Source organism: Phodopus roborovskii, unplaced genomic scaffold (assembly GCF_943737965.1).
Source record: "Phodopus roborovskii unplaced genomic scaffold, PHOROB, whole genome shotgun sequence".
NCBI lineage: Eukaryota > Metazoa > Chordata > Mammalia > Rodentia > Cricetidae > Phodopus > Phodopus roborovskii.
In genome coordinates this window covers 4,990,949-5,018,304 of record NW_026126517.1, presented here as the reverse complement: position 1 = coordinate 5,018,304, position 27,356 = coordinate 4,990,949, and the positions used below count along the sequence as shown (strand labels likewise).

The window sequence follows — 27,356 nt, the reverse complement described above, 5'->3', positions numbered from 1 at the left end:
GTCAAACACATATCAAATTAATATGATCCAAAGTCAAATAGAGTATCTTTTAAATTTTAGGTGTTCCTCTACTCACCAAACAGTGGAAACATTATTCCAAAAACACCTTGGTTGTTATAATCCTGCAGAGGCTTACAAATACTAATTCTTCAGTAGTTCAATGCCTACAAACACTTTGCTGTTGAAAACTACAACAGAGATGGCTCATAGCATCTAAACTGAGGTCATTTTGCTCAGACATTCACTGGACCTCCATAAGCTAATGTTTCCTACCTTAAAAGGTAGCAGAGAGGGAGAAGGAAAAAAAGGGGAGGTTCTTCCAAACTCCTGCCCTTTCTCAAAGGAAAAAGATTATCTCCAGGTTTCTCCTCTCAAATACTCACTTACTTCCTCCCACAAAATTTGGAAAGTCTTGCATTACTTTTCCTAGGAAGCTTTCTTTTTTCAAGCCTTTGCTTAGTTTCCTTGCCTCCTCATATCCCTATCCCAGCCCAACCTCATAATCAGTAGGGTAGACCAGTAGTTCTCAGTTCCTCCTCTACAGACTAAGTACCAGTGATTGTCTAGGATAGCTGAGGCACCCTGGGCCTTGCCTCCTCATTCCTACTTTCCACTGTGCCTATGTCTCTGGCACCATCCCCATTTCCATCCTTGTCACATACCCATGTCCCCAAAACACAAGAGCCCACTGCTATTGCCTCCTTGATCTCCCTGTAAGAGGCTGCCCACATGCACTGGTCAATGTCACAGAGACATAGCAGGCACTCCCTCAGAATATCTCCCCTGACTCCTCCTCCCCTGTCCAGTTGAGGTCCCAGGTCCATAACCTCTACACTGGGTTTCCTTTGCCTTTTGATTGCCTTCCCTGTCCTGCAGCCAGGGAAACATCACAGGTAGTGTTAGAGTTCTCATACCACTGCTTGTGCTGTTAAAACGGTTCTAAAGCACTGGCATGGACCAGTGCTGCCCCAAGAGACATTGATTTGGAGATTTCTCTCTAGAAATCTTTGTGTAATCACATGTGGGTCCTTGTGGTATCTAGTGAATAGAAGCCAAGGCTTCACTGAATATCTTATAAAACATGGGCCAGTCCTACCACAAATAATGAGCTGCCCCAAAATATCAATAGAATGTGAATTGCAATCATTTCAATATGAAAGGTAAAATTTAAAAATCCAAAGCTGATAGAACTGAGGCCAAGAAAGCCTGCCATAAATGCCCAGCTTTCTTTATCTGCAAGGGCCAATGTTGCCCCCTACCAATTAGTTCAATATTAGTATTTGCTTTTTTTTTTTTTTAACCCAAATGTCAAGAACGTATTTGTATTTTGAGGAAGACTGTGACCTCCAATACAAGTGGTCCCACCTGTGCAGGCACATGGGAATGCATACATGCATTTATGCTTGTGAAAGCAATCACCCGATAAAGAGAAGGCCAACATGTAGGACATAAATAGTACTTAGAAGGCCCTGAAAACAAACTGATGAACCAGCAGCAAACAGTCCCATGACCATCCATGGGTTGTTGGCAGTGAACAGAGCCCAGTAATGGGAGCAGGGAGACAGGCTGACATTGAGCCAGATGATAAAAAGTGTTCACACAGGATTTTGCTTGTGTTTCTTTTCATGGTGAGCCTCCCTTGCCCCCATGTACTCCCTGAGCTCTAGCCAGGAGCATCGCATCTTTTAACAGTGTGATGTGTTGTGTCTCCTCATAAGTTGGTGGTTCTCAACCTTACTAATACTTGACCCTTTAATACAGTTTCGCATGTTGTGGTGACAACCAATCATCAAACTATTTCATTGCTACTTCATAACTATAATTTTTCTATTGTTATGAATAGTAATGTAAATCTCTGACATTCAGGATATCTGATGTGTGACCCCTGTGAAAGAGTCACTTGACCCCCAATGGGGTCGAGACCCACAGGTTGAGAACCACTGCCATAATTTTTCATTTAAGGAAAGGTGTCTTTGACTAAAGAGAGTTTTAAAAGTGTTGTCTAGGGTCTAGACCTTCAGCTCAGGGATGGAGTGCTTGCCTGGCACACAGAAGACCCTGGGTTCAGCCTCTAATACCATAAATAAATGCATTGCCCACGGTCCATGGATCAGGGTACATCCACCAAGAGTTGCAACTGCACAGAACCCTTCGAGGGCAGTTCTATAGGCAGCAGCCCTTGACACCACCACTCCCTGCCACCAGATATGTAGTCTCTGCTGTCTGCCTAAGACCTCCATGCTATGTCAACTGTCCCCACAGCCAAAAGGAGCTCTTCATATTCCCTGTGCTTTCGGATAGGTGCTACTGTCCCTCAATCTAAGATCAGCAGGGACACACTCACTGTGCTGGGCAAAGGAGCTAACCTCAGTGGGCAGCGGGCACTGCTGTCCACCAAGTCTCATTAGAAAGGGGATTTCTCAAGTTCTGAAGGAACTCAAAAGAACAACACCGAGGTAGAAGGCACCATGACCTCAAGAGCAGAAGCCCCAGCATTGTTTACATGGTTTTTGGTTTTGAAAGTTTCACACAGAACTCAAGTAAGACAAAAAGAAGAAAACTGCATTACACTGTCTGGCCTTGAACTACACAAAAAGCCAAAGTCAAAGTTCCTGGTTCTGGCAGCTACCAGGCCACTAGACAGCAAGAGACAATCCCAGTTTCCACCTGGGTTGCATCAATAGTAAATCGGATGCCAAGTGCCACTGGGCTTGTCTAAAAGGAGCTGGAGAGGAGGGCCTGTAAACAATTAGTCAGGAGGCAGGATCCTGCCAACTGCACAAGGGTTCTCCCAACTACACTTACTCAGTGAGAAAGTGAAGGAAGCAGAAATGCAATTAACACTAAAGATAAAGATATATTTTTAAAGATGGATATATTTATAGCTCTCACATAGCCAGACACTGGGTAGAGACATATACAAACATAGATCCACGATCAGACACATACAAACCTATGGACACATGAAACACAAAACAGGTTTATAAAAGTAAGACTCCATTAACTGATCCTATTTGAACCATGAAAGATCATTTCAAGGTTGCTGATCTCAAGTTTGACCTGTAATAAAGTCTGATTCACTGCTATATTTATTTTGCACAAATAAAATTGTTTTAAACTTAAGTATTTGTAATTCAGATTCATTGTTTTGGGTCTCTGCTTTTAAACCAGTAGCATATGCCTTGGCTTTTCTGCTAGGTCCATTAGTATCTGTGCATCTGTTCACACCAAAATATACCTGGAAAATCTAAGGTTTAGAGCACAGACAAAAATAAATAAACTCGTTTGATTTTTAAAGATAGCATGCACGGGAGGCTAGGAAGACAGCTCAGTCAATAAAGTTCGAGGCAGACATGAGGACCTGAGTTCAAACCCACAGCACCCATGTAATAAAGTAATAAAGCTGAGCATGGTGGCACACACCTGTAGTCACAGCACTGCAAATGAGGGGAGGGGGCACAGAACCCTTGAGCTTCAGTCTTGGTGAGAGGTTTCATCTAAATAAATAAAAGTAGAGAGCAACCATGGAAAGAAACCAAACATCCATCTCTGGCTTGCACATGCACATAAGTATGCACAACTACACTAACAAGCACATACACCTCACATAAAATTAAAATTAGAGCTTTTAGAAACATAAAGCATGGGGAAGGGTAAAATTAACTAAAATGAATGGGAACAGTGTACGAGATAAATACGAAGAACTGAGACTTCCAACTGTATTAGAGAACTTCCAAGAAGTTGTGATCAACTGGTCTTTATTTCTAATTAGGAGGGCTTTAGAAAACTAGTCCTGAGTTACAAATGATTTGAATCTGTCCCCACAAGGCCATATGTCAAGAACTTCACACTTAGTCAAAGGTGTTGGGTCAAATAACAGGTGATTAGGCTAAAAAGTTTTGCCCTCACAAATGGATTGCTGTAGTTACTGTGGAAGTGGAAGTTCATTGTTATCAAGAGAGCAAGGTTCTTTTTATTTTTTTTTTTCAATTATGTATATGTGTGATTGTGTTAGTTGTTGGAACCCCATGCAGCTCAAGTCACAGGCATTAAGAGCCACCAGGGTTTTCCCACATGGAGGTTTAATTCAGTGGGATGATCAGTACTTTTTCCTACCAAAGAAATTATTCCAGATTATGCCCTGATGCAATGACTCCATGGTTATATAGCAAGAAGGAGGGGAAATAGAGCAATCGGGGCAATATCTTTTTTTTTTTTTTTCTTCCAACTTAGCAGTAAGTTTGAAAATGTGTGCTCCTAACCCTGAGCCATCTCAGCAAAAGCAAGTTGGCCCTCTACTCTCTTGCCTTTCAACCTTCCACCATGGGATGCTGCAGCCCCAAGGGTCCTCACTAGCTGCTGGCACTGTATTCCTGGTCATCTCCCAGCCTCTAGAACCATGAGCAAGATAAATTTCTATTCCGATAAATTACCCAGGTTAAGGTGTTTTGTTAACCACCACAGAAGGCAGGCTACTCCGTAAAGGACATACATTAGATCACTGGGATGATAAGGACAATTAGCACCAGGACAGATCTCCATGAGAGATGGGAGTGGGAGCTGCATAAATGTGGCAGGTGCAGAGTGAACTAACTGCTTCTGAGTGCAAATCCTTCAGAAGAGCGCACTTTTGTGATTTAGGAATACCATAATTCCCACTGATGTGACTGAGGACATATAAGTAACTCTTTACACTGAGAGTCTATGGAGCAGCATGAAGAAGAAATATCATTCTAAATACAAAAGCAAGTAGAGCCCTGCTGGTGACAGGGTCCCAGGAAATAAAGGGTATGACTCAGCTTGTCACAGCTGGGGTTCAGAGGGATCAGGAAATAAACACGTTGTGTGTAATTTCATCTGTGCATGATGGCTTTGCCAGTATCCTGTAGCAAGTATTCCCTCAAGGCACTTGCCTGGGCTGGGGCCCTGGGAACAGCAGGTCCTATAGTGAGAATCCAGAAGTTCACTTCTGACCACAGTCCCTGGCACACTGTGCATTACATTCTGGCTTCAGATAAACGCATTAAACTCCCATCCAAAACACGTAACTTCAATGTGAAGTTGGAGGACACTCAGAACCTCTGAAGGACTCTGCTCCAAGTCCAACTCAGACACACTACTCCAGCCAGAATCCCCAAGCACTCCAACCTGACTCTGTCAAGATCTTCCCAGGTTCTAAACAACAGACAGACACTAAACCCTACCTGAAGTGAGGGAAGAGGGACTGGTAAGAAGGCCACTGCTGAAGAGTGGAGGTGGAACACAAAGCTTCAGGGCAGTGATGTATTTCCAGGAGGATATCCAGGCTGGCACCTCTGAAGGGCAGCATAGAGAAAACTAACCCCAGTTCCCAAAAGCTAGGCCACACCTACTGTGGCTCATAAGAAACTGTCCTCCCAAACTAGACCCTCTGAATGTAGGTGACAGTTAGGAGACTTGATCTGCTGGGGGAGGGGCTGGTAGTGGCACAAGGATCTACCCCATGAACATGAACTGGCTTTTTGGAGCCCACATCCTATGGTGGGATACCCTGCTCAGCCTTGATACAGCAGGGAGGGGCTTGGTCCTACCTCAACTTGATATGTCAGACTTTGCTGACTACCGGAGGAAGGCTGTACTTCTCTGAGGAGTAAGAAGGGAGGGAGGGGAGAGAGGAAGTGGGGTTGGTTTGTAAAATGAAAAATAAATTAAAAAAAAAAAAAAAAAAGAAAGCTGTCCTCATCTCAGAGGACAAGTGTCACCCACCCCAGAAACTGGACACTAGCTTCAATCTGCTCATTGAATACCGTGAAATTTTTCACCAGAAAAAATCAGAGATGTGTGTTCCTCACCAATGGCCAAGGAGGGACACAATGGTCAGTTCTTCCTAAATTATTTTCATATACTGAATGGTGTCCCCTTAAACCTCAAAAGTTAAGTCCTAACCCATAGGACCTCAGAATATGACTATTTGAAGTTAAGTCTGTAAAGAGGTAAAAGCAAAAGGAACCATCATCCAATATGACTGGTGTCCTCATAAGGAGAGGACACTTCGATTTGGATAGGTAGAAGGGCCATGTGAAAAAACAGAGGGATGAAGGTCAGCTACAAGGCAGGGTCCCAGCCACAGACAAAACATAAAACAAAGACAACAGCTAAATCATGGGCTGTGGTTTCTTGACTCTAGCATTAAAACAACGAATTCAGCTATCTAGGCCTCCTGGTTCACAGTATTTTATATCATAGCAACCCTCTTGACTAGTATATACCCCATCTACAGAAGCATTGCTCCCCCTTCCCAGAACTCCAGGTACTTGGCAGAAAAAAGAGTTCACTTTTCTTCCTAGTGAAAAAACCTGCAGAATAGAAGGGACTTCTGAAATTTAGAAGAAATGTATACATCTAAGTATATAATGCTTATAAACAAAATTGACCAATCAAAATATCATACACAGACACCCTTCAGCCCTCCTCCTTTCCTTCCTTATTAATATTTAACAGTGGCTTATATTTTTATTATAAATGTGGAATCATCAAAACTACCTCAATACCAGATCATGAATAATCATCACTTTGCCTGCTGTTTGACTGTGTTCAGTCATGTACACTGAAATGCTCCCCTAGGTCCCTGAGAGATTACAATATTCTCCATTTTAAAACGTTAAACTTTAAAGTTCAATTCAGAACAATTTTAAAAGTCTGTGTGAACTTTAAAATTTGGAAAAATATTTTATAAGGCATCAAATCCAGCCTTCCTTCTTAAGAATCCATCCCATCTCAGAGTAATTCACAGGTTTCATAAGCAGTACATTTTAAAACGGTGGTTCTTTTTAATGGTGACTTTTTAATGGAGTTCCTTATGCTTTGCTGACCCCAAACCATAAAATTATACTGTTGTTACTTCTTACAATAATTTTGCTACTATTATTAGTCATAATGTAAATATCTGATATGTGGCCCCTGTGAAAGGGTCATTTGACCCCTTCCAAAGGGGATCATGAGCCATAGGTTGAGAACCAGTTTTTTTTTAATATGTTGACAAATACAAGTTCTAAGTCAAAGAATAGAAATAAATAAAAGTTTATTGCTATTTACCTTTCTTAAAGCTGAAATAATGTGCTTAGGGAGAACTGGTTCTCTGGAACAAACAACTTGTGAGTTTAGAACTAGTCACATCCTTTGAGTTAACCTTTAAGGGGAAATGATACTGAGTGAATAACTTCAGTTACTACTGAAGAGTCTGCAATCTCCATACCCGGTAACACTCTAAACTAAATAACTTGGGCACAGATAACAGTGTTTGACTGGGATTGTGGAACTCACACTGAAATCAAATTCACAATTCTCTTGCCTCTGCTTCCCAAATGTTGAGATGAGAGGAATGTGATACCATACCTGGCTAGTGTGTTTTAAGGTTCATCTGTAGGTACTAGCAGTTTCACACAAAACAGATGTGGGGTTGTGTGTGTGTGTGTGTGTGTGTGTGTGTGTGTGTGTGTGTGTGTGTTTTGCTTTTCTGTTGTTGTTTTTCATCAACTTCAAGTCTAAGACCCACCAGACTGTCCCTGTCCTTTGTCAAAGCAGACTCAGGAGACCCATCACACACTGATCAGTCACCCCTATGGAATTCTGTGCTTACCAGGAGCCAATTATATCTGTCCCTAGACTATTAACACCAGTTGTACACATTCCTAAGAAAATGAAGATGAATATTTGGAAGGCTCTATAAAAGCAAATTATATAAGAAAATGCTTTCAAAAAGGGTGTGGGCAAGATAACTCAAAAGGCATTAACACACACACACACACACACACACACAATATCCTACACCCAGTTTGCTGAAGAAGCAAAGGCCAGAGCAAACATATGCACTCACACACATGATGGCTTTACTAAGTAACCACACACTGAGAGAACTCAGAACTGAGTGGTTAGCTGCCCTGCTAATCCAGAAGCAGGCTGACATAAGAAGGTCTGAACTTACAGGCACTTTCTAACTACCAAGCTCAGACACTAAGTGCTGAGACCATCATTCAGTCCACTATTAAAAGCCATGAGACCCTAGCAGGTCTCAGCTTCCCTGAGAAACCATTTATGTCCATCAGACGGGGCAAAGATGATGGCCACTGGTGACATTGGCTGGGCTCAGGTCTCAGCCCCAGCAAGCCCAATGTTAATTATCTAGTTTTGTTCTTGGCATATGTAGTGCTACCAAACAGATCAAAGCCCCAGCCCCATGAGGTTGGGAGTTAGGCCTGGAGTATTTTGCTGTTTATAGTGAGACTTGAAGGATTCAGATTGGAGATCACTTGGTTAACAAGAACAAATGGCAAAATGACACCTAGATCTGTTGCTGCAGTGACTCCCACCAAGAAAGGAAAAGAGGAAACGGAGTTGACAGCAAGAAGGTTAAGAAAGTCAATCACTGTTCTAGACCACAGTTGTTTTGCTTCTTCTTCTACTTAAAATAACGAAAAACAAAATTGTGCCATTTGCAGAAAAATAGATGGAACTGGAAATCGGTGTGTGGAGAGAAACAAACCAACTCGCAAAAACGAACATGTCATGTTTCCTCTCAAATATGGGCTCTAGATCAATCTTTAAAGAAGTGAGTTTGTAGGAAAGAATTGGCAAGAGCAACGGAAGCAGTAGTGGACAAGGGAACGGTGGCAGGAGGTGACCATGAACATGCACAGTGCACATGCATGAAAGCACCGTGGTGTAACTGGTTGTTATAGAAATAACCATTAGTTTCTTTAAAGGGGGTTTTTAAAATGTAAGTCAGACTGAATTAACTCAAACAGCTTCAGGAAAGGTTTCCTTTAACCAGTTATTGGAACAATACAATCTACCTTAAATGGCCCTCTTAGACTCCAGGCTTTCAACCTGAATTGAGAAAGACAAAGTCCTGATGTGACCCTCAGCAAAGATTGCAGATCTGAGAACACAGGGATGTGGGAGACACAGACAAGCAGGGCAGCATTCCCCTGGTGAAGCTCTCCATTTCAGGATTTCACAGCAGCCTGGCAATCAGAGGCCCAACCTCACAGTTTAATCAGGTAATGGCTGGACCAAAATAGAACCCTCAGGAAACAAGGGCTGGTTGGGAATAAGCACAAACCAACGTTAGTTAGAGAACTATAGCCAGGAAAAAAAAAAGCACAGGGTTTCTTTATATGGGACTTTGAAGGACTGCAGACTTCTTTTACATGACAGTTTATTTTAGGATCCTGTCTATAGGTTCCTAGCCACCAGGATCCATGTGTGTGGCCACTATCAATCACCATCCAATAACCAGAATAAGGTCTGAGTGCCTTACACAAGCAAGGCAAGGAAGCCTTTGCCTGGCATTCTTGTGGCATCTCCTTAGTTCTGATGGGAAGAGGGAGAGTTTGAGTTTCAGATCCTACCTTCTGCCCCTGCAGCACACAGACAAGGTAACTGTGATGAGCAAATGGAACTTCAGTGAAATGCATCATTTTATTTGCAGAAATTGTTAAGGAATTGTGGACTAAGACACTGTTGTTATTGCTTATTTTTTGTTTGTTTTGCATTTTCAAAGATGGGGGGGGGTCTCTCTATGTAGGCCTGATGTCCTGGAACTCACTCTGTAGAGCAGGTTTTCATTGAATTCACAGAGATCTGCCTGCCTCTGCCCCCCAGTGCTGGGACTAAAGACGTGCATCACCACAAAAGCTTCAAAGAATTATGGTAAAGGCATACTCCTTGTGTTAATTATCGTATGCTATTCTAGCAGAAACCTTCTGTGTTTCTAAGTATTATACATACACATGAGTAGATAGCCCAGCTTGGCCCTTTCAGTCCTTTGCTCTATCAAAAGGGGAAGGCATAGAGGGGCTGCTAACTAGTAGCCCCAACTGTTGCCACATCTCTGTCAAATGCTAGTCTCCCTCCCAATGAGCTTGCTCCCAAGTTGGTCCTGACTGTCCAATAAGGCTGAGGTTTACACATACCCTGCAGAACAAAGTAGACTGGTATCCTGTGCTCTCTGGCCTCTCGGCAATATTCACTTCCTCTCTCATATTGTACATTGCCTTGATGACTATTTGCCAGATTCCTGTCTCCTTTCAAGACAGTCAGTCACCACCTAATCCTCACACCAGCCCAGACACACACAAATCCCTTCAGGTTTTACCTCTAGTAGGTCCTTTATTTCCATCCATTTCATCTTCTCAATCACTACACCTGAAGCAACAACAGCCTTGTATTCTACCCCCAGATTTTTCACACTTGGTTCCTTGCCATCCTCCAGCATCTGGACAAGGCCTCCTCTGATCTCCAATTATCTAAACAAGGTTCCCTTTGCCTCATCTCCAACATCCTAGGCCTTTGCACCTATCTGCAGTTAGTTACCATGTGCTGATACGCACCTCTCCCTGCCCAGAAGGGAAGTTTCAGCAAAGCACTGGCTTTGCCTGCAAAAGCCTGGTACCCAAAGAAAGCTTAAAAAAAAAAAAAAAAAAAAAAAAAGTTTGAATGAATGTTTAATCACCTGAAAAGATCAACAGTATCAGGACCTTGACATTAGACCCCAAAGAAACTCAACCTTGATGAAAAACAAACATAACCCCTTTCCTTTCTATGCCATAGCCCTGAGTGGTTGATACCCACCTTCCACCTTGAAATCTCCCTCACTCACCCCACCTTCTTACAAATCCAAGACAGTCTTCGTGCTGACCACCATTCTGTCTGGAAATGACCCAGAATTCCTTGGCTCTGCAAACCGGAACTCCACATTGGAATGGAGCCCAAGGTCTCAAACTCACACTTAGGGCCAAGCAGGGAGTCCTTGACATCCTCTGAATTTGCTCCACACATCTGGCTACCACCCCATCCTTTGGAGGAACAAAAACAGGAAAGGCATGGAGGCCGGCTGAGGCTGAGACAGTTTCGGGGATTTGGGTGAAGCCATCCTTCTCCCAAAGCCTTGATGTTTGACCCACTACAGGGAGGAAAACAACGGACTGTGGGCAAGCTGGAGCAAGAAACAGGACATGGAAGGACATACTGAATTTGGTAAAATATGCCCCTAGTCCCAGCTTTGAAATCAGACAAATGCCTAGCTTCAAATCCAGGCTCTAACATCTACATTTCTAAAGTCCACTGGAATGGTACCACAACCCTCTGAGGCTGTTTCCACAGCTATCAAAAGAGATGTCACTGTGTCTATTTTAAGAGGATTGTTGAGCAGTTTTGCCCCTGGATATTATATTCGGTTCATCTACCTACTCTCTAATTCCCCAACACGAGCCGATTATTCATATGGAAAAAATACAATCAGATGCCAAATCAGTCTTTGTGAGTTAGTAAAAAAGAAAAGAAATCAAATCTGGTTTACCACACTGTTTTGACACTGAACCATACAAACTGACTGACATTTACTTAGTTCTGCCATGGAGGTAAGCCAAACTGGTCCCTGAGTTGTGTTTATACATGTACACAGCAAGTGAACAGTCAATATGTATTTTCCAATGAATGAATGAAATGGCAAGATGAATTGTATCTATGTTGATCAGACTAAAATCTGTTGATGGTGGGTTTTGTTTTCATTACTCCACTGCATCTACCTATGCTTTGCCTGTGAAGACTTAAATAAGATTGAAGCCATCAAAAAGCTAACTACTTCAGCACTAGAGTTTCCCTCTGATATAGAATATAGTATTGGGGGGGAGGGGAAGGACCGGCAACTGGGATGTTAAATCTCCTTTTTTTTTTTTTTTTTTTTTTTTTTTGGAGATTATCTGTCAGCTCTTCCTTGTGTTTGTCTCAGAAACCAAAGGAACTCTTTAAGATAGAATGATTACTCGGCAATAAACAAACAGTAAAGGATCATTCCTCAGGTTGACTGTCACCGAACTTTACAAGGATATTTAAGCAGAAGTATTCCTCTTAGTCTCACTCCATAAATACCAAGGGAGGAAGAACATTGCCTAAGACCAAAGTTTGGCAAATCACGCTGATGAAACCATCAGTGCATGGACACATGCCACAGCATGGTGTCCCTGAAGGCTCCTAGTGACTATCATTATCAAGCTCTGAGAGAGCCTACGTCAGAGGTCAGGGTTCACATGCAAAACAGTTTCTTGTGGCTTAAACACATCCACCTATCAAATCCACAGTACATCAGAGCAATAAAGATCCTAATTCCCATACAGGTACTTTTCCTCTAAGAAAATGCACATACTTGAGCAAATTCACAGAAAGGAAGCTAAGAGACATCCCGCTACAAAAGTGCCCAAGGCTTGCTTTATAATGCCTTTATTATGGATTTAATGTCTGTGACTGGCAAGGGAATTGGCAAATACTGAACCTCTGGTTCAGTACTACAGGGTACCTAACCAAGAAGCAGTGTGCAGGTGCTATGCCTAAGCAAACATCACACTTATAAAGAGCATGGAATAAATTCAGCTGGTCTTGGTCCCTGTCCCGGGTTAGTCACAAATGAGCTGTTTGGGAAGCAAGTGTTGTAACGCCTGTCTCTTGTTTCCTAACCCAAAAATGGATAATATCTAACAAAACCAAATAAACACTCCTTACTTTCTATAGTTATTAGGTGATCAAATGGATGTAGAAGCTGTCAGAAAATTCAAAGACACACCTACTCTTCTATTGCATGCATATATGAAAATAAGAACCATTGGAAACTCCCTGTACCCACTCTTGCTCACACTAAATATGCTTCCTGTTATGAATGAAGGGAGTTCCTGGGATGTTGAGAAACTGCTGTGAATCAGTATGAACACACAGTTCTTGGAGCACAGGCACCTGTCCTTAAGTACTCTGTGACAGCTTTTGGTGCCCTAGGACAGCCACACAGGCAAATGCACCCACCCCAGCTTTTCGAGGATCAAGCTCTAAGCCTATTACTTAGGTTTTACCAGACACTAACTATGTGCTAATATTCCTCAGAATACTGGTTGTACTGTGATCAAGCCAAGGGAGTCACTAACTCATAGGACACACAAGCAGCCTTGCCTGAGAACACAAAGGGAATAGAGATCACCTTCTCAGTGCTTATTACAAGTGCTCCCTTCAATACCTTGGGTTTGGGTAATCTTGCCTGAAGTCAGCAGTTAAATGTCTTTAATATTGTAAGAAATAAAAAAAAAAAAAAAAAAAAAAAAAAAAAAAAGGACAAAAACCCCAAGGACTCCAAGCTGGACAAGAAGAACTGTTACTATCCCTCTCTAAGCAGCCCCTGTTGGCTCCATGCTTGAGACAGAGCCAGGCCAGCTGCCTGAGTGGCTCCTGAGTATCTGGGACTACAGGCCCATGTCCAGTTCTCGCCCTCCCATCTTCTACTCTCCACATTCACAAGTCCTAGAAACGGATAAGGTCCTCAATTCCTAACCAGACTGAATATTATGGGAACAAATAACTTCAGGGATGCCCAAGACAATCAATGGCAGGGGTGAAGTAAGAGAAATGCTTAACACAAATGCCAGTACATGAGGAGGGTCTTTAAAAAGAAACTCAGGAGTACAGAGATGGCCCAACACAGAGCACTGTGCTTAGCAAGCTCTAGAATACACCACAAGCACTTGGGGAGGGAGGAGGCTGACACCCAGGGCTTTCTAGGCAGTGGTCCAGGGGCCACACTCCAGAGAACCCCTGATGCAATAAGTGGACAAGGACTGCCCAGGCTGCTGTCCCTATAGAGACTTCAGATCCTGACTCGCTCCTCTCTCTACTTCACACTGGGCCTTATGAAGGCCCCCAATGGGAATTAAGCAACTGTGCTGCTGGCCACTACCCCCCTCCAGCAGCTGTGGAAGAGTGCTATTATCAGTCCCATCCTGGTGGGCCTGAGAAGATAAACTTGCAGAATGAATGAGTCGGGGTGGCCATCAGACAATACGACAGGGGAGGAGCACTCAGTGGTCTCCTGGTCCTGAGGACTGCACCATGCAATCTTCTCTCTCCTGAAAAGACTGTGCCATGGGACAGTGCCAAGAAAATGTTGTGACCTGCTTCCCCCCTCCCTAATTAGTCCTGATGACCTGCCACAATACACTGATTTCCCTCCAACAGTCAGTCCACTTCTCAATTCCAGACACCAAGATACCACCTTGCCAAGCAGATCAACCTCCCCAAAGGAGGAAGGCGGCAAGGAAACCCGGGTACTGTATCCCAAGATCCCTGAAGATCGTGATCTGAGGATTTCTGACCCAGAAAGGAGCTAATGGTATTACACTGCACACTATTCTAGCAATAGCAGGAGTTCCTGCCATGCTGTATTGTTCCGCTGTGTGGGGAGCTAGCAGATGTTCCTAACAGGCAGCGATTGTGTGGCTATCAGAAACAATCTCTCCCATTGGCCCCACCTGCCAGTTTTTTCTCCTCTAGTTTAGAAGAAACAATCTGCCCAGTATCCATGCCCAACTGGCCTTTTCTGACTATGGGACAGGCGAAATAGTATACTAAAAGCCAAGTTCAGGTTCAACAAGTAAAGGGAAGTACTAAGTTCTTTGTTCACAGCACCCTGGCAAACACAGCGAATGTGTTTGCAAATATGATGATTCTCTGCAGGCAAATAGGTATATTTGATGGGAAAACATGAGTTTCCTTCCCATTAATATAACTTTTAAAAACTCAAGTTTTTGCTTACATGCAAAACTACACCTCAGCTCCCAAGCTGATTCAGTTTAAACCCTGTGAAGCCCTGTGAGCCCAAAACCTTCCAAAGCAGAACCCACATTCACACAGCCTCCTCTTGGGTGGGGTCCAAGGCATAGCAATCAGCTCTAGGTGAGAATACTGGCTGGGACCTCAGAAGTATGGATTAAACTAACCCTTGCCCCCAAAGGAACCGCTCATTTGTGACCTTGGATGAGGCCATGCCAGCACCCTTGGTGGTTCCTGTCCTCACCTGTTTTCCAGAAGTGTCATGCAGACCACCTCTCGAACTCCAGGGTTGTTGGCCTTCTCCACAGAGCAGCCCTGCAAGTTCCAGGTGGCCAACCTAAACACAGGCCGCCCATCCCGCATACCTCCAAAGGCCTCCACTGAGGGCCGCATGGAGATAATCTGTGTGGGTCCCCCTGGGGGCAGGTCCAAGTCCTCACTCTGCAGGCTCAGAGAGGTGGGGCTGGGATGAGGCTTGGCAGTGAAGGTAAGACCCCCGTTGGTGTGGGTAGATGGGGGCCTGGACCTCTCTGCGAACACCTGGTGTCTTATTCTGTCCAGGAAGGCTGCATTGATTCCATCCATCCTCACCAGGTCCTCAACACTTCGAAAAGGACCGTGCTCCCGGCGATAGTCCACGATGCTGACAGCCATCTTCTCGGTGAGGCCTCGGACACTCATGAGCTGAGCTAGAGTGGCTGTGTTAATATTGACTCGTGGAGTGAGGGGCACAGAGGTGGCCAGGTGATGAGGCTGCTGCTCAGACAGCAGGTCCCGCCTCAGGGAACTGGGAGAGTGCTGTGCAGAATTACCCTTGCTGCTCACACAAATCTCAAACTTGACCTGTTCCAGTTTGGTGGCCCCTACACCGCTGACCAGTGCTAGATCTTCCACCTTCTTGAAGCCACCAATATATTCTCGGTACTCCACGATGCTTCTGGCCACTGCACGTGTCACCCCAGGCAGGGTCATCAGTTCCTCCTCAGTGGCTGTGTTGATGTTCAGCCGCTCCTGATTCACCAGAATGTTGCTGAAGTTGCAGGCTGCACTGAATTTACGGTTATGTGACAGGTCTGAGGGGTCTCTGGGGATAGAGCGATGGCAGCCTAGGGTGCTCCCCATGGCCAACCAACACAGAACTACTCTGGATAGAGAAGCCCAGAAGCCTTTATAAGCACAAAAGAATGGAAGGTTGCAGGACTTATGGGTCGAGGAAGTTGCTACAGACAAACATCAAATCGTCCATGGCTAGTGTTCAAAATTTTGCTGGGCCACCTAGAAATTGACATGAAAATTGACTGAAATTCATCAGTCAACCCTTAGCACTCCTGTAGTGTTAGAAGTCCATAAGTAGTGAAGGACAGGTCAACTTCTGAAAATGCAGACGCAGTGAGGCTGCCCTTTATCGGTTTTCCTCGGATTATTTACCACACAGGGTCCAAAAAGGGAAGAGAGCTATCCCCACTAGCCTCAAGCCTCTCCGCTCTGGCAACACCGCGCCACCTTCTCACTTCGGACACCCCCACTGGAGCTCCAGCACACAGACAAGGAGCCCCAATAGCGAGCAAGGCACGGTAACTTGGGAACTCAAAGCTGAGCGTGCGGAGACAGACACCCAGCAGGGGCTCAGAGATCCACCCCGGCCCTCCGATCCCGGCCCCACCTCTCGGTCGCTCTGCTGGGGTCAGCCCCCAGTTCCCCGTGGCTCGCCGCGCGCGTTCCAGCTCTTTCTGCGGGGGAAACTCTGCGCCGCTCTCCTGGGGCAGGCAGGGCTGCTCAGGAAAGGCAGGAGCAGTGGCGAAATTCGGCCCCCGAAGCTGCACCAGGACTTGCGGCGTCGCCTCTGCGTTGATCCAGGCAAAGTCCGGCGCCCAACTCGGACGCGAGATACGGTGGAGCGCGTCCCAAGCCCCGCGCCGCGCACCCGCCGCTGCTCGACGTGGGTGTCACAGCTAAAGTCGGGTCGCACTGCCCGCCCGCCCGGCCGCCCGCGCCTCCGCCGGTACAGCCACGCCTCCTCCGCGCCAACTCCTCCTCCCGCCTCCCCGCGGCACATAGAGGCGGGCCGCGAGCGCCAGGAGGTGGGACATTGTAGTCTAGGTGGGGCGGGGTCGAGGGCGGGGCTTAGGCTCTGGGAGGGCAGTAGGGATGGCTCACTGGAACTTGTGAGCCTGTCTGCTTTTCTGGAACCTATGCACCAACCCAGCTCTGTTTTTGTTGGGTGGGGCTGTTTAAGGCCGCCTGGGGCAAGCTGGAATCTTTCAGGTGAGGTAGGCTTGCCCTGCAAGTCCAGGGCTCCTGAAAGTCTCAGATGGGACCAAAGGGGATCTACCTTAGTTCTCTCTGCTGTCCGGCCTTCCCTCTACTCAGAGAGACCTCATTCATCCAGGAATGCCTGGGAACCATGTGTCACTGGAAGAGGGTTCATCTCCTGTGTGTTCACAAAGGTTGTACATATGCTGCCATTTGCAAATTTAGCGCTCTGACAAAATAAGGACATGTTTCTGTTAAGTATTAAATCTAATCGCTAAAATGGAAGGAAATGATACTGGGAAGTGAAGGCTACTTTCCAAAAAGTTTTTGCATCACATTGTGAAACGATAACTTAGTTAAAGATTAAAGGGCCTGATGTGTTACAAGTGGATACCTGAAGCAGGAGTATTTGATCAAACAAATCCAGCAGTGTGGCAGTGATATGGTGATATGATACAATACGCTGGATACTTTGACCCAGGGTTAGTGACCCCTAAAAGAATAGATCTTAACCCAACCATCTGGCCAAAGCTTCTGATTTGAACAATCAGATGTGAAATGTTAGGGCTGTTAGGAGCCTCACTACTACAAGTCAGAGGAGCTCAAACAAAAAAAGGCAGGGGGACTGGTCCCTGGGGAATAGTTGTGGAATTCACCTTGCCTCAATTAGGCCTACATTCTCACCAAGGAAGGCATGGCTGAGCTGAGTCCCTCCAACCCGCTACCAACTTTCTATCCATCAGCTTTATTCTCAGGCATGCTGATCTCACTTGACAAGAATGCCCAGAGAAAAAAATAAGAAGGTAGAGAGGGGAAAAAAAAAAAAAAAGAAATAAAAACAGCATGCAGCATGTAGGTAAACAGCAGTGCACTGGATACCCGTGGACAAGTGCACACATCCCACAATGATCAAACTGGTGAAAATACAAAACAAATAAAGTGTCCACATATCACTAGTGGGAGCTGAAGTCCGCCCAGCCACTGCAGACTAGCTTGACAGTTCCTTGAAAGTTAGAAGTGTGCTTCCCATACAACGTAGCCATTCCACTTGCAGGTACTTACCAAAAAGAAAAGAAAGCACAAAGCCTCAGATCCTCTACATGGGTGTTTGTAGATTTGTTGTAGTCAAAGACTGATAACCTCAAGTCCATCAGTTTGGGTTTGGTCTGAGTCTGTTCCCTAGTGGTTCAAGTGTTGGGAGCTCAGCCCTCAGGGGAGTGATACTAGAAGATGGTGGATTTTAAATTTTAGGTGCCACTTCTTGGGAAGTCACTGAGGTGCCACCTGTTGAGGGAAGTAAGGGGATGTTTAAAGGACGCTGAATTAGTCATTGGGAATGGTTATTACAATAAAATCAATTCTAGTTCTTTCTCTTGCTGTGGCTCCCAGTCCCCCAATTATCTCATTCTGCTATGGACGACATGTGCCATGAAGTTTTCAGGCGAGGACATCCATGTCATCATTATTCCTTGATGACTCCAAAACTGTGTGCCAAATAAACCTCTTCTTCATGAGTACCTTGCTCCAGATATTTATTTCATTATAGCAACAGAAAACAAGTAGTGCAATAAAAAAACATTTCTGGAATATTGTTGAGCAATAAAGGCAAACTATTTAACAGAAGTAACAACAGAAAAGAGACTCAAAATTGGCTCTTGCCTAAAATAAGCCAGGCAAAAAGAACATGCTGCATGATTCATATATGCTCTAGAAAATAGAAACTGTCTATGTGCAAGGTACCAGTGAGTGTGTGGAGATGGAGGGGGAGGAACAAACTAAAAAGGAAACCTACTCTCAAGGTGGGTGCTTGAAATAGTGCTTGCAATGTACTGGTTGCATATGTCAAAAGCAATAAAATGGTATGTTTTAAGTACACAATTTAGTGTAGCTAAACTTTATATTAATAAACAGACAAATCTTCAAAAATTAATTCTGAATGAATACCTTTTTAACTTAAAAGAGGAGATAAAAATGGGGTAGGGCAAGGTAAGTCACAATTGAGAGAAGGCTGGCAGTTGAAAAGGCTGAAAGGGGACAAGAAGTTAAGTCAACAGCTAGCAGAAGAGCAGTATATACTACTCAGAAAGGTTCAAGAAACAGGAAACCAGCCTGATAGATAACCAAAAACATATTAGACTTCTCAGAATCAACACTAACATGGAGAAGTTGGTTAAGGGCTTATTATAAAAGGAACAAAAGTTTAGATGAATTTTCTTCATTCTCCAAGGATATTAAATTCTAGATGACTATTGAATGACATGAAGATGGCAGAGGTTGTATCATTCCAGCCAAATGCCACATGTAGTGCCCTTTGCCCCTTATAACACAGTTTTCATTTAAGGCCTAGTCAGAGAGGACCAGGTCAGTGACCTCTCACTTTTTAGTCAGCAGTTGCAAAGATAAAGAGTGACAAGGGAGAAGTAGTGGCAGTTAGGGGGTAAAGCATTTGTCAATCTCCAGTTTCAATGCCATTTGGCAGGCACTATAAAACAGTAATGAGTCAGATTCTGATTTCTTCTATTCCCAGAGCACTTTGGTATCAGGGATGTAGAAATTAGAAAGAGTATTATATGTTAAAATAAAGGTGAGAAAATGGAACTTGGCTATAAAATGATAACTTTTTCTAAAGGACATCCCAGGGAAGTGAGGCTTAATGTAAGTCTTGAAAGTAATGAGGAAATGAGGTCTTAATCCACAAACTCTGGGTTCCTTCAAAGCAAAGGCAATTCCCACTTCCCAAATCAATATTGTCCAAGCAGGCTGCTGACAAGGACCTTGGCACCAACCTTATGCATTGGCCAAGATGGGTGTTGTTCTGAAGAGCAGTGTGTCAAAGCAATGACTCCTGTTTGTGTGACCTCGACAGTAGATCTGTCCCTGTGTACTAAAGTGTTCCCTGTGTTTGGAACTGATGAAAGTCCAGGTATCATCAGGGCTCTGGAACATTCTGTATCGGGCCTGCCTCAATGCAAGTCATGCCATGGGGTGGCAGAGAATGACCACTGATAGACACCTGGGCAGTGTCAACAGAAGCTCCTGTGGCCTTCACACCTGGTTGTGGAATCTGCATGTGGACATTCAGCTTAAGTTCACCTAGCAACAAAGGCCCTGTACTGGCTGGTTTTGTGTGTCAACTTGTCATAAGCTAGAGTCACCAGAGAGGAAGGAGCCTCGGTTCAGGAAATGCCTCCATGAGACCCAGCTGTAAGGCATTTTCACAATTAATGATCAGTGGGGGAGGACACAGCCCACTGTGGGTGGTGCCATCCCTGCAGTGAAAGTCATGGGTTCTATAAGAAAGCAGGATAAGCAAGCCAGTAAGCAACATCCCTGCATGCTCTCTGCATCAGCTCCTGATTCCAGGCTCCTGCCCTGTTAGAATTCCTGTCCTGGCTTCCTTTGGTGATGAACAGCAATGTGGAAGGGTAAACTGAATAAAGCACCTCCTCCCCAGCTTGCTCTTTGGCCATGGTGCTTCATTGCAGCAATAGAAACCTTAACTAAGAGGAGCCCCCACATCTCTGAGTGTCTAGTGCTCTGCCACAGCCCAACCTGAGAGACTGTGCCTGCTGCCCCAGTAAGCCAGCCCTCCCCCCAGTCCTCCTCACCACATACCTCTCCCCATATTGTGGAACCTAGCTGCTGTACTGGAGGCATCCAGCTCACCTGCAAAGAGAAGCCACGTGGAGGAGAATCAAAGCAGCCCAGCCTACTCCCCTCCCAGGCCCAGCTCTGCAAGGGAGGCCTCTGGAACCTTCACCCAGACCAGACACAGCAGATGTGCCAGAGGAGAATCCAGTAGAGACTCAAGGGCAGAGAAGCTACCCAGCAATGCCCAGGGTACCCATAGACTATGAAAGAGGTCAGAGGTCAGTGCATATCACCATGGCCCCTCACAGCAGGCTCATCATATATCATACAGTCTATGGCCTGGGCTTGTTTCCCAGCAAGAAGAGAGCAGCACGGCTCCCAGTTCAGCCCTGTTCACACACATTAGCATCCATCCCCTTCTCTCCAGGTACTGGTTTCCCTTAGGGGTATTTTTGTTTGTTTTTCCATTTGGTCACAAGATGATTTTCAAGACCTCAGGGACTTCCCCTTGAGAAGTTGCATATGATGGTTCAGTGACAACTGTATCTGTCCAAGTAATGTGTCAACTCTGAGACAAGAACCGGGAACTTGTTCACCACTGTGTGTATTGTATGTTCCACAGGACACAGACATGGAACAGAATATGGAGAGGATGTGAGGGCAGGAGGAGAAACAGAGGCAGTTCATTCTCTGAAGTCCTCAGGCCAAGCAGCCTCTCTCCTCTGGCCCTGGGCAGCTCCTTGCAGCTGAGCATGTACCTTGAGGCAATAGTTCTGAGGGCCACGGAGCAGCTGGGCATCCAGACCTGACTGAACTAAGCCCTGGCCATTTGTACACTTCCCAGCCCACTGTGTTGAGCAGTGGCAGCTGCATAGGTCAAGGGTGTGTCACACTGTGAGTTTCCTGCCCTCTCACCCCAGCTGTCATTATATAATCCACACTGTTGTTTGTACCATCTTCAGATGAGTTTTGTCCACATCTTTTAGTCCTATGCAGATTACAGAGGGCGTTGCTTGACCTTCCCACCAGCTTTTGTGTTCACCATGGTCTCACTGTTCAACACCCCCTCTGCATCTGTCTTTATTCCCCTTCATAGCTGAGCTGAAATGCAACTCTTCTCGGAGAAGGTGACAAAAACTCTTAATGACCCCTGTGGCCCTAGCTATGGCCAGAGGAAGAGCCTAGGGTCACCATGAAGAGTATATTCTTCTGGTCCCAGCTACTCAGAATGAAGGGAAGATATCCATCTTTAGGAAATGGGTCCATCTGTGTTTCTACCATTGGTGGTGGTGTGTGGTTGTGGGGAGGCCATAAAGCCAGTGTGGCTAGACTCAGTGGAGAGCTAGCAGATGTTTTAGATGTCCTTCTGACCTTCTGCTGAGTTTTGGCTCAGGCTCTGGTTTTCTGTATTGCATTGTTGTTGTTATTGTTGTTATTGTTTTTGTTGTAACACCTCTCAAGAAGAACTGAGGTGAGAATTACACTTTCTTGCAGTGTCAGGGAGGAGCACAGATAACTGGAATTAGTGTCAGGTGGGTACTTCAAGGTGAGGACAGCATGGTCTCCAACTCAGACCTCTTGGAGTCCAAGAGCAGATGAGTGGGCAGCACCTCTCCTATTTGTAAATGCTGAAAATTCTCTTTTATATAAACCACAGACACCACTAACTCAATTTTACCAGTTTCTTTACTGTTCCTATATGGAGTGACTATATATGTGACACTTCTTCCTCCAAGCCATGTCACCCATAGATCCCTCTTGCCTTCCTCCAAAAGCCACTCCTGATGGCTAAGCATGAGGCAGTTTTTAGGATGACTGAACACTCCCTGGACAAAGAATAAAAACACTGGTGAAATTGCTAAATCTCATATTAAGCACGTCTTCAGTTTTATGAACACTACCAAACTACTTTTCAAAGTGGCTTCACAGCTTCATATTTCAACCAGCTGTAAGTGAGAGTTCCTGTTGTTTAATGGTGACATCAAGGAGTTTGGCTGTTCTAGTAATATGTAGTGACATCTCAGTGTCATTTTAATTTGTAGCTTGTCTTATTGTTGCCATTGTACCTCTTCCTGGGTTGAACTTTGAGCTTTTTCAAAACCCTGGCACATATGAAAGCCATGGGTCAGCCTCAGTGTCCTTCTTTGCCCAACTTTTTGTTTTTCTGACATCACCTCTCACCAGGACCACAGTCTTGCTGATTCAGTTAGACTGTCTGGTCAGCCAGTACCAAGATGGGCCTGCCCAAGATTACAAGCACATGTCACCATGCTTTTCTAGTGGATGCTGGGAATGAAGCTAGAATCTTCATGCTTGTGTGGCAGGCTCTTTACTGATTGAACAAGTTCCTCAGGCCCTGAAAAAAAAAATTCAATCAACTTTTACATTTCCTTTGGCCAAGTTGTAAGAGTTCTTTGTACATTTTACCTTTATCAGACATGCCTTTTGCAAATAGATTTTCCAGCCTGTGTCTTGTCTTGTCATTCTGTTGTTAGTGCTTTTTGCAGGGTTTTTAATCTTAAACAAACCCAACTTATCATTTGTTTCCTACAGAGATTGTACCTAAAAGGTCACCACCAATCCCCAAATCCGTTAGATGTCTCTTTCAGTATTAGTTTATAGAGCTTCAGTATTATTTTATAAAGCTTATATTCATGTCTCTCACAGATTTTGAATTTTGTGGTGAGGCTAAGGTGGGAAGGTTGTGACTTAAAATGTATAACAAGACCAAGGGTCAAAAAAAAAAAAAAAATCAGTTGCCTGTATTTATGAGTCTACGCCTGGGTTTTCTGAGATGGTATTAATAGGCACATTTGTTGGTGCTGGGAGTTGAACCCTTCACTTCATATAAGCAAGTGGTAGGTAAGTACCCAACATTTTGTCTACACTGCCTTGATTAACATTTTACCAACATTTCAGGTAGTATCAGTTAAATTAGTGATTCTCCCTCAGTATGAAGTTGGTGACTGTGTAGAATCTATTTTGGTTGTTGTCCTGTTCTAGTTTGGGTGTGGTTTTTTGGGCTTTTGCTTTATTGTTTTACCATCTAAAGATAACATGCTGGCATTTTGACTGGGATTGTATCAGATCTGTAGGTCAGATTTGAAATAACTTGACGATGTTGTCTTCCTCTCAGTGAACATGGGATTCTTTCCATTTATCTAGTTCTTTTAATTTACTTACTAAACATTTGTTTTCTTAGGGTGGGAGGTAGCATGCATGTCATGGCACATGTGTGGAGGTCTGAGGATAACTTGTGGGAGTCAGTTCTCTCTTTCCACCATGTGGATCCCAAGGACCAAACACAGGTTTGCAGGAAAGTACCTTAACCTGCTGAGCCACCATATGGCCCAGGGGTTTACATTTTTATCAGCATTTTATGCACTGTGTGACAGGGATTCTTAAACTTGTCTTGTTAGATCTCTACCTAAGTATTTCATTTTTGAGGATACTAATATAGACAGTATAGTTTCTATTTTAATTTCCCTGTATACATTGCTGACATGAAGGAACACAACTGAGTTATTTACATTAACCTTTTATCTGGAAACCCTGTTATAATTGTTTATAAGCTATAGTATAGTATGTGTCAATTATCTTAGATCAGCATATTTCCTATGAACACTTAACAGTAAGTGTGATATTACCTGTAGGCTTTATATAGAAGTCTTTGATAATTTGAGGAAACTTCCTGTGTTCCTAGTTTGATAAGCTTATATCATTAACAGCTATTGAATTTTTATTAAATATTTTAACTCCACCTATTGATATAATCATGTGATTTTTTTTTCCTCCTTTAGCTTGTTGATGTGACAAAGGACATTCTTTGGTTTTCAAATGTTGAAATTACTTTGTATAAATCCCACTAGGTTGTCATATAGAATTCTTTCTATCCATTGCAATACCATGTTTATTAATATTCCAGTGAGGATTTTTGTATCTATGTTCTTGAGTGATAATTGATTTGTAGTTTTCTCTTTTATGATGCCTTTATCTGGCTTTGACATTAAAGAAATGAAGGTTTTAAAGAAAAATCAATACACTTCCATACTTGACCACTAAATTAAAAAGACTGTGAAAATAATCAGGCAGTGGTGTTGTACATCTTTAATCCCAGCACAGGGAAGGCAGAGACAGGCAGGTCTTTTTGAGTTCCAGGCCAGCCTGGTCTACAGAGAGAGTTCCAGGAAATCCTGGGCTACACAGAGAAACCCTGTCTCAAAAAACAAAAACAAACAAACAAAAAATGATTGTGACAATAATCCCTATTTAGAACCTCCTTGCTTATTTGTAGATGTGCCATCCTACTTTCCAGGCAATCACATATGCTAATAGAAATGGAGAAGGCAGTTTCTCCCCATCAGATACATGAGTAATGAAAAAGAAAGAGAATCTACACACTCTGCTTTTTGAAAACCAGCATCACTTTTTAATAATAAAGAAAGTGCCAAAACTATATGATGCTTGGTATACATGTTTAAAAAAGAGAAAAGCTGTTTCATAAACACTATAGTTGAATAAAGAATATACATATATGATAAATTTTATTTTACAATATGAGTAAAAAAGTCACTTCCTATAAATGATAGCAGAGATTAATTTTTCAGCACTGTTTAATTTGTATCCCTACCCACAGAATATTTCCCCACCATGAGGACAAAATGACTGTCCTCTGGTTCAGAGGAAAGTGGCCTTGCAATCTTTTTCCTAACCTGATTCCAGCTTCAGAATTCCAAATATGTGCTGTTGGTCCCTGAGACTTTGAAAATGGACCAGCACTTCTAGCACTTAAATGCCACCACCCACTGGAGAGAAGAGGATCTATACTTATTAGATTCTAAACCTATTAAATTATGTTTCCTTTTTGTATGCTTATTTGAGGATTTTTTATTTTTTGCTATGTAACTCTGTCTAGCCAATTCCTTGCTATGTAGTTCAGGTTGCCTTTAAATATCCAAAAATACTCTTGTCATGGGACTTCAGGTGCCTGGATGATAGCCACATGCTAAACTGCCTTAGAGTCTATTGCTGTGATAAAACACCAGGACCAAGGCAATTTATATAAGAAAGGGTTTAACTGTGGCTTATGGATCTCCAGAGGGATAAGAATCAGTCACCATCATGGGAGAGAAGTAGGTCAGCAGGCTGCCATGACAACTGGATCTGGAAGATGAAAGCTGGGAGCTCACACCCTGAACCACAAACATGAAGCAAAGAAAGAAAATTCAAAATGGCAGGACTCTTTTGAAAACTCAAATCTCACCCCAGAACACATTTCCTCTATTAAGGCCATTCCTCCTAAGCCTTCCAAAACAGCCACCAACTACTGATCAAGTATTCAAATGCCTGGGTTATTAGGAACATCTCATCCAAACCATCATAGCCACCAGTCCTGGCTTTAAGTTACTTTGCAAGAGAGAGGGGGAGAGAGAGGGGGAGAGAGGGAGGGAGGGAGGGAAAGAGAGAAGGGGGAGGGAAAGGAGGGGAGGGAGAGAAGGAAGAAGGGAGAAACAAGACTCATCAGAATAAATCCATCATAGGAATATTCTTAACCTCTTCAAATTTTCTGGTTGATATATGAAACTACCTACAGAATAAATACAAACTTTCCCTCTAGTGCAAGGCTACACCAGCAGGCTTAGGTCTATGGTATTCAGAAAGATACATTGCTTAAAAAGTCAAGGTAGTAATGTGGCTTAAAGGCCTCTCTCTGCCCTTGTAAATGTGGTCTCCCCAACCAGCAGTGAACAAACACAGGGTATCCAGCCTGCTCCTGGGTCTTCCTCCTATTTTCCATGAGCAGGGCCCATTGATGGGGCAGCTACATTTCTGTCTGAGGATAGCTGTGGTATATTCTAGGGCACAGTCTGGACAGATAATGCTGAACTTTTCAGACAGGTAAGTTATCACAGCAGAGCTAAGGTGATACTTGGGGGTTCCAGCTAGCCCCAACTGGTCCCCCATCAGTGACCAGGGTCAACTGTGTCCAAAGGTCCTGAAACTCTTCAAAAGCTGAGTCTTTGTTAGGCTTCTCCTAGAATCTCATCTCCATGAATGCTGGAACTCCACGGGTGCTTTCAGCTGGCAGTAGTAAGTTTCATTGCTTCCTGTGGGCGAGCCTCACTTCCGTGTGCACAAGAAGAGCCAAGAGAGTAAGGCCCTGCCTGCATTGCTCGTCACAGTGGTCCAGTGTCTAGCACAGGCCTATCATAGATAAGTGTCCAGAACTTGAATCCATTTCAGTCTTTGAAAATATCATAATTCCAGGCTCTCAAATGGAGGCTTCTACCAATTAGGAATGAAACCAAGCACCCACCCATAGCTTTGAGAGAACTCAGGAGCCCCATTAATGCTCAGTCTATTGGCTGATAGACCTGATAATCATACTCCTTTATCATTTCCCTGACATCCTAAATGACTTCCCATTGGCCTTTTATTACTTATGGGGCATCTGGTTGGTGATCATTGTGGTAAAGCCCTAACAGAATAAGAACTTTATTTACAAACCCCAGTGGAAAGCATTTACCATCACTGGCCTGCATTTCCCTCCAGAATTACCATTATTATGAAATATAATGTTTATTAATCTTTAAAAGTGTTAGGGTTCCTATCATGACACTTAGGAAATAAAGCTTCCATTTGCTCTGTTTGTTTCCCCTAGAAAGCTGAAATTCCAGTTAGTTTCAGATTTCAGCACTTTCCATAGAACAGTTTATTCTGTTTACTGAATGCTTTTACCAAATGTTCTTCTTGGTGGAGTCTGTTATTTGGTTTCTGCATGCCTAATGAAGAATCTCTGACACCACAGAACCACCTAGAAACAGAAAAGGAAGCAAGACAACTGTTCCTACTTTAAGATTAACTGAAGCAATGCCTTATGACCTATG

General features: G+C 43.8%; 1 protein-coding gene across 1 annotated transcript in view; it reads right to left on the bottom strand.

The window, feature by feature from the left end:
- Positions 1-15,970, bottom strand: part of Eepd1 (endonuclease/exonuclease/phosphatase family domain containing 1) — a 101,495-nt gene extending 85,525 nt beyond the window's left edge. The window contains exon 1 of the mRNA XM_051196914.1: positions 14,870-15,970. Coding sequence (XP_051052871.1) covers positions 14,870-15,747 — 878 coding nt within the window. The 5' untranslated portion in view covers positions 15,748-15,970. The remainder of the gene's footprint in view (positions 1-14,869) is intronic.
- Between the last annotated feature and the right edge of the window lie 11,386 nt (positions 15,971-27,356).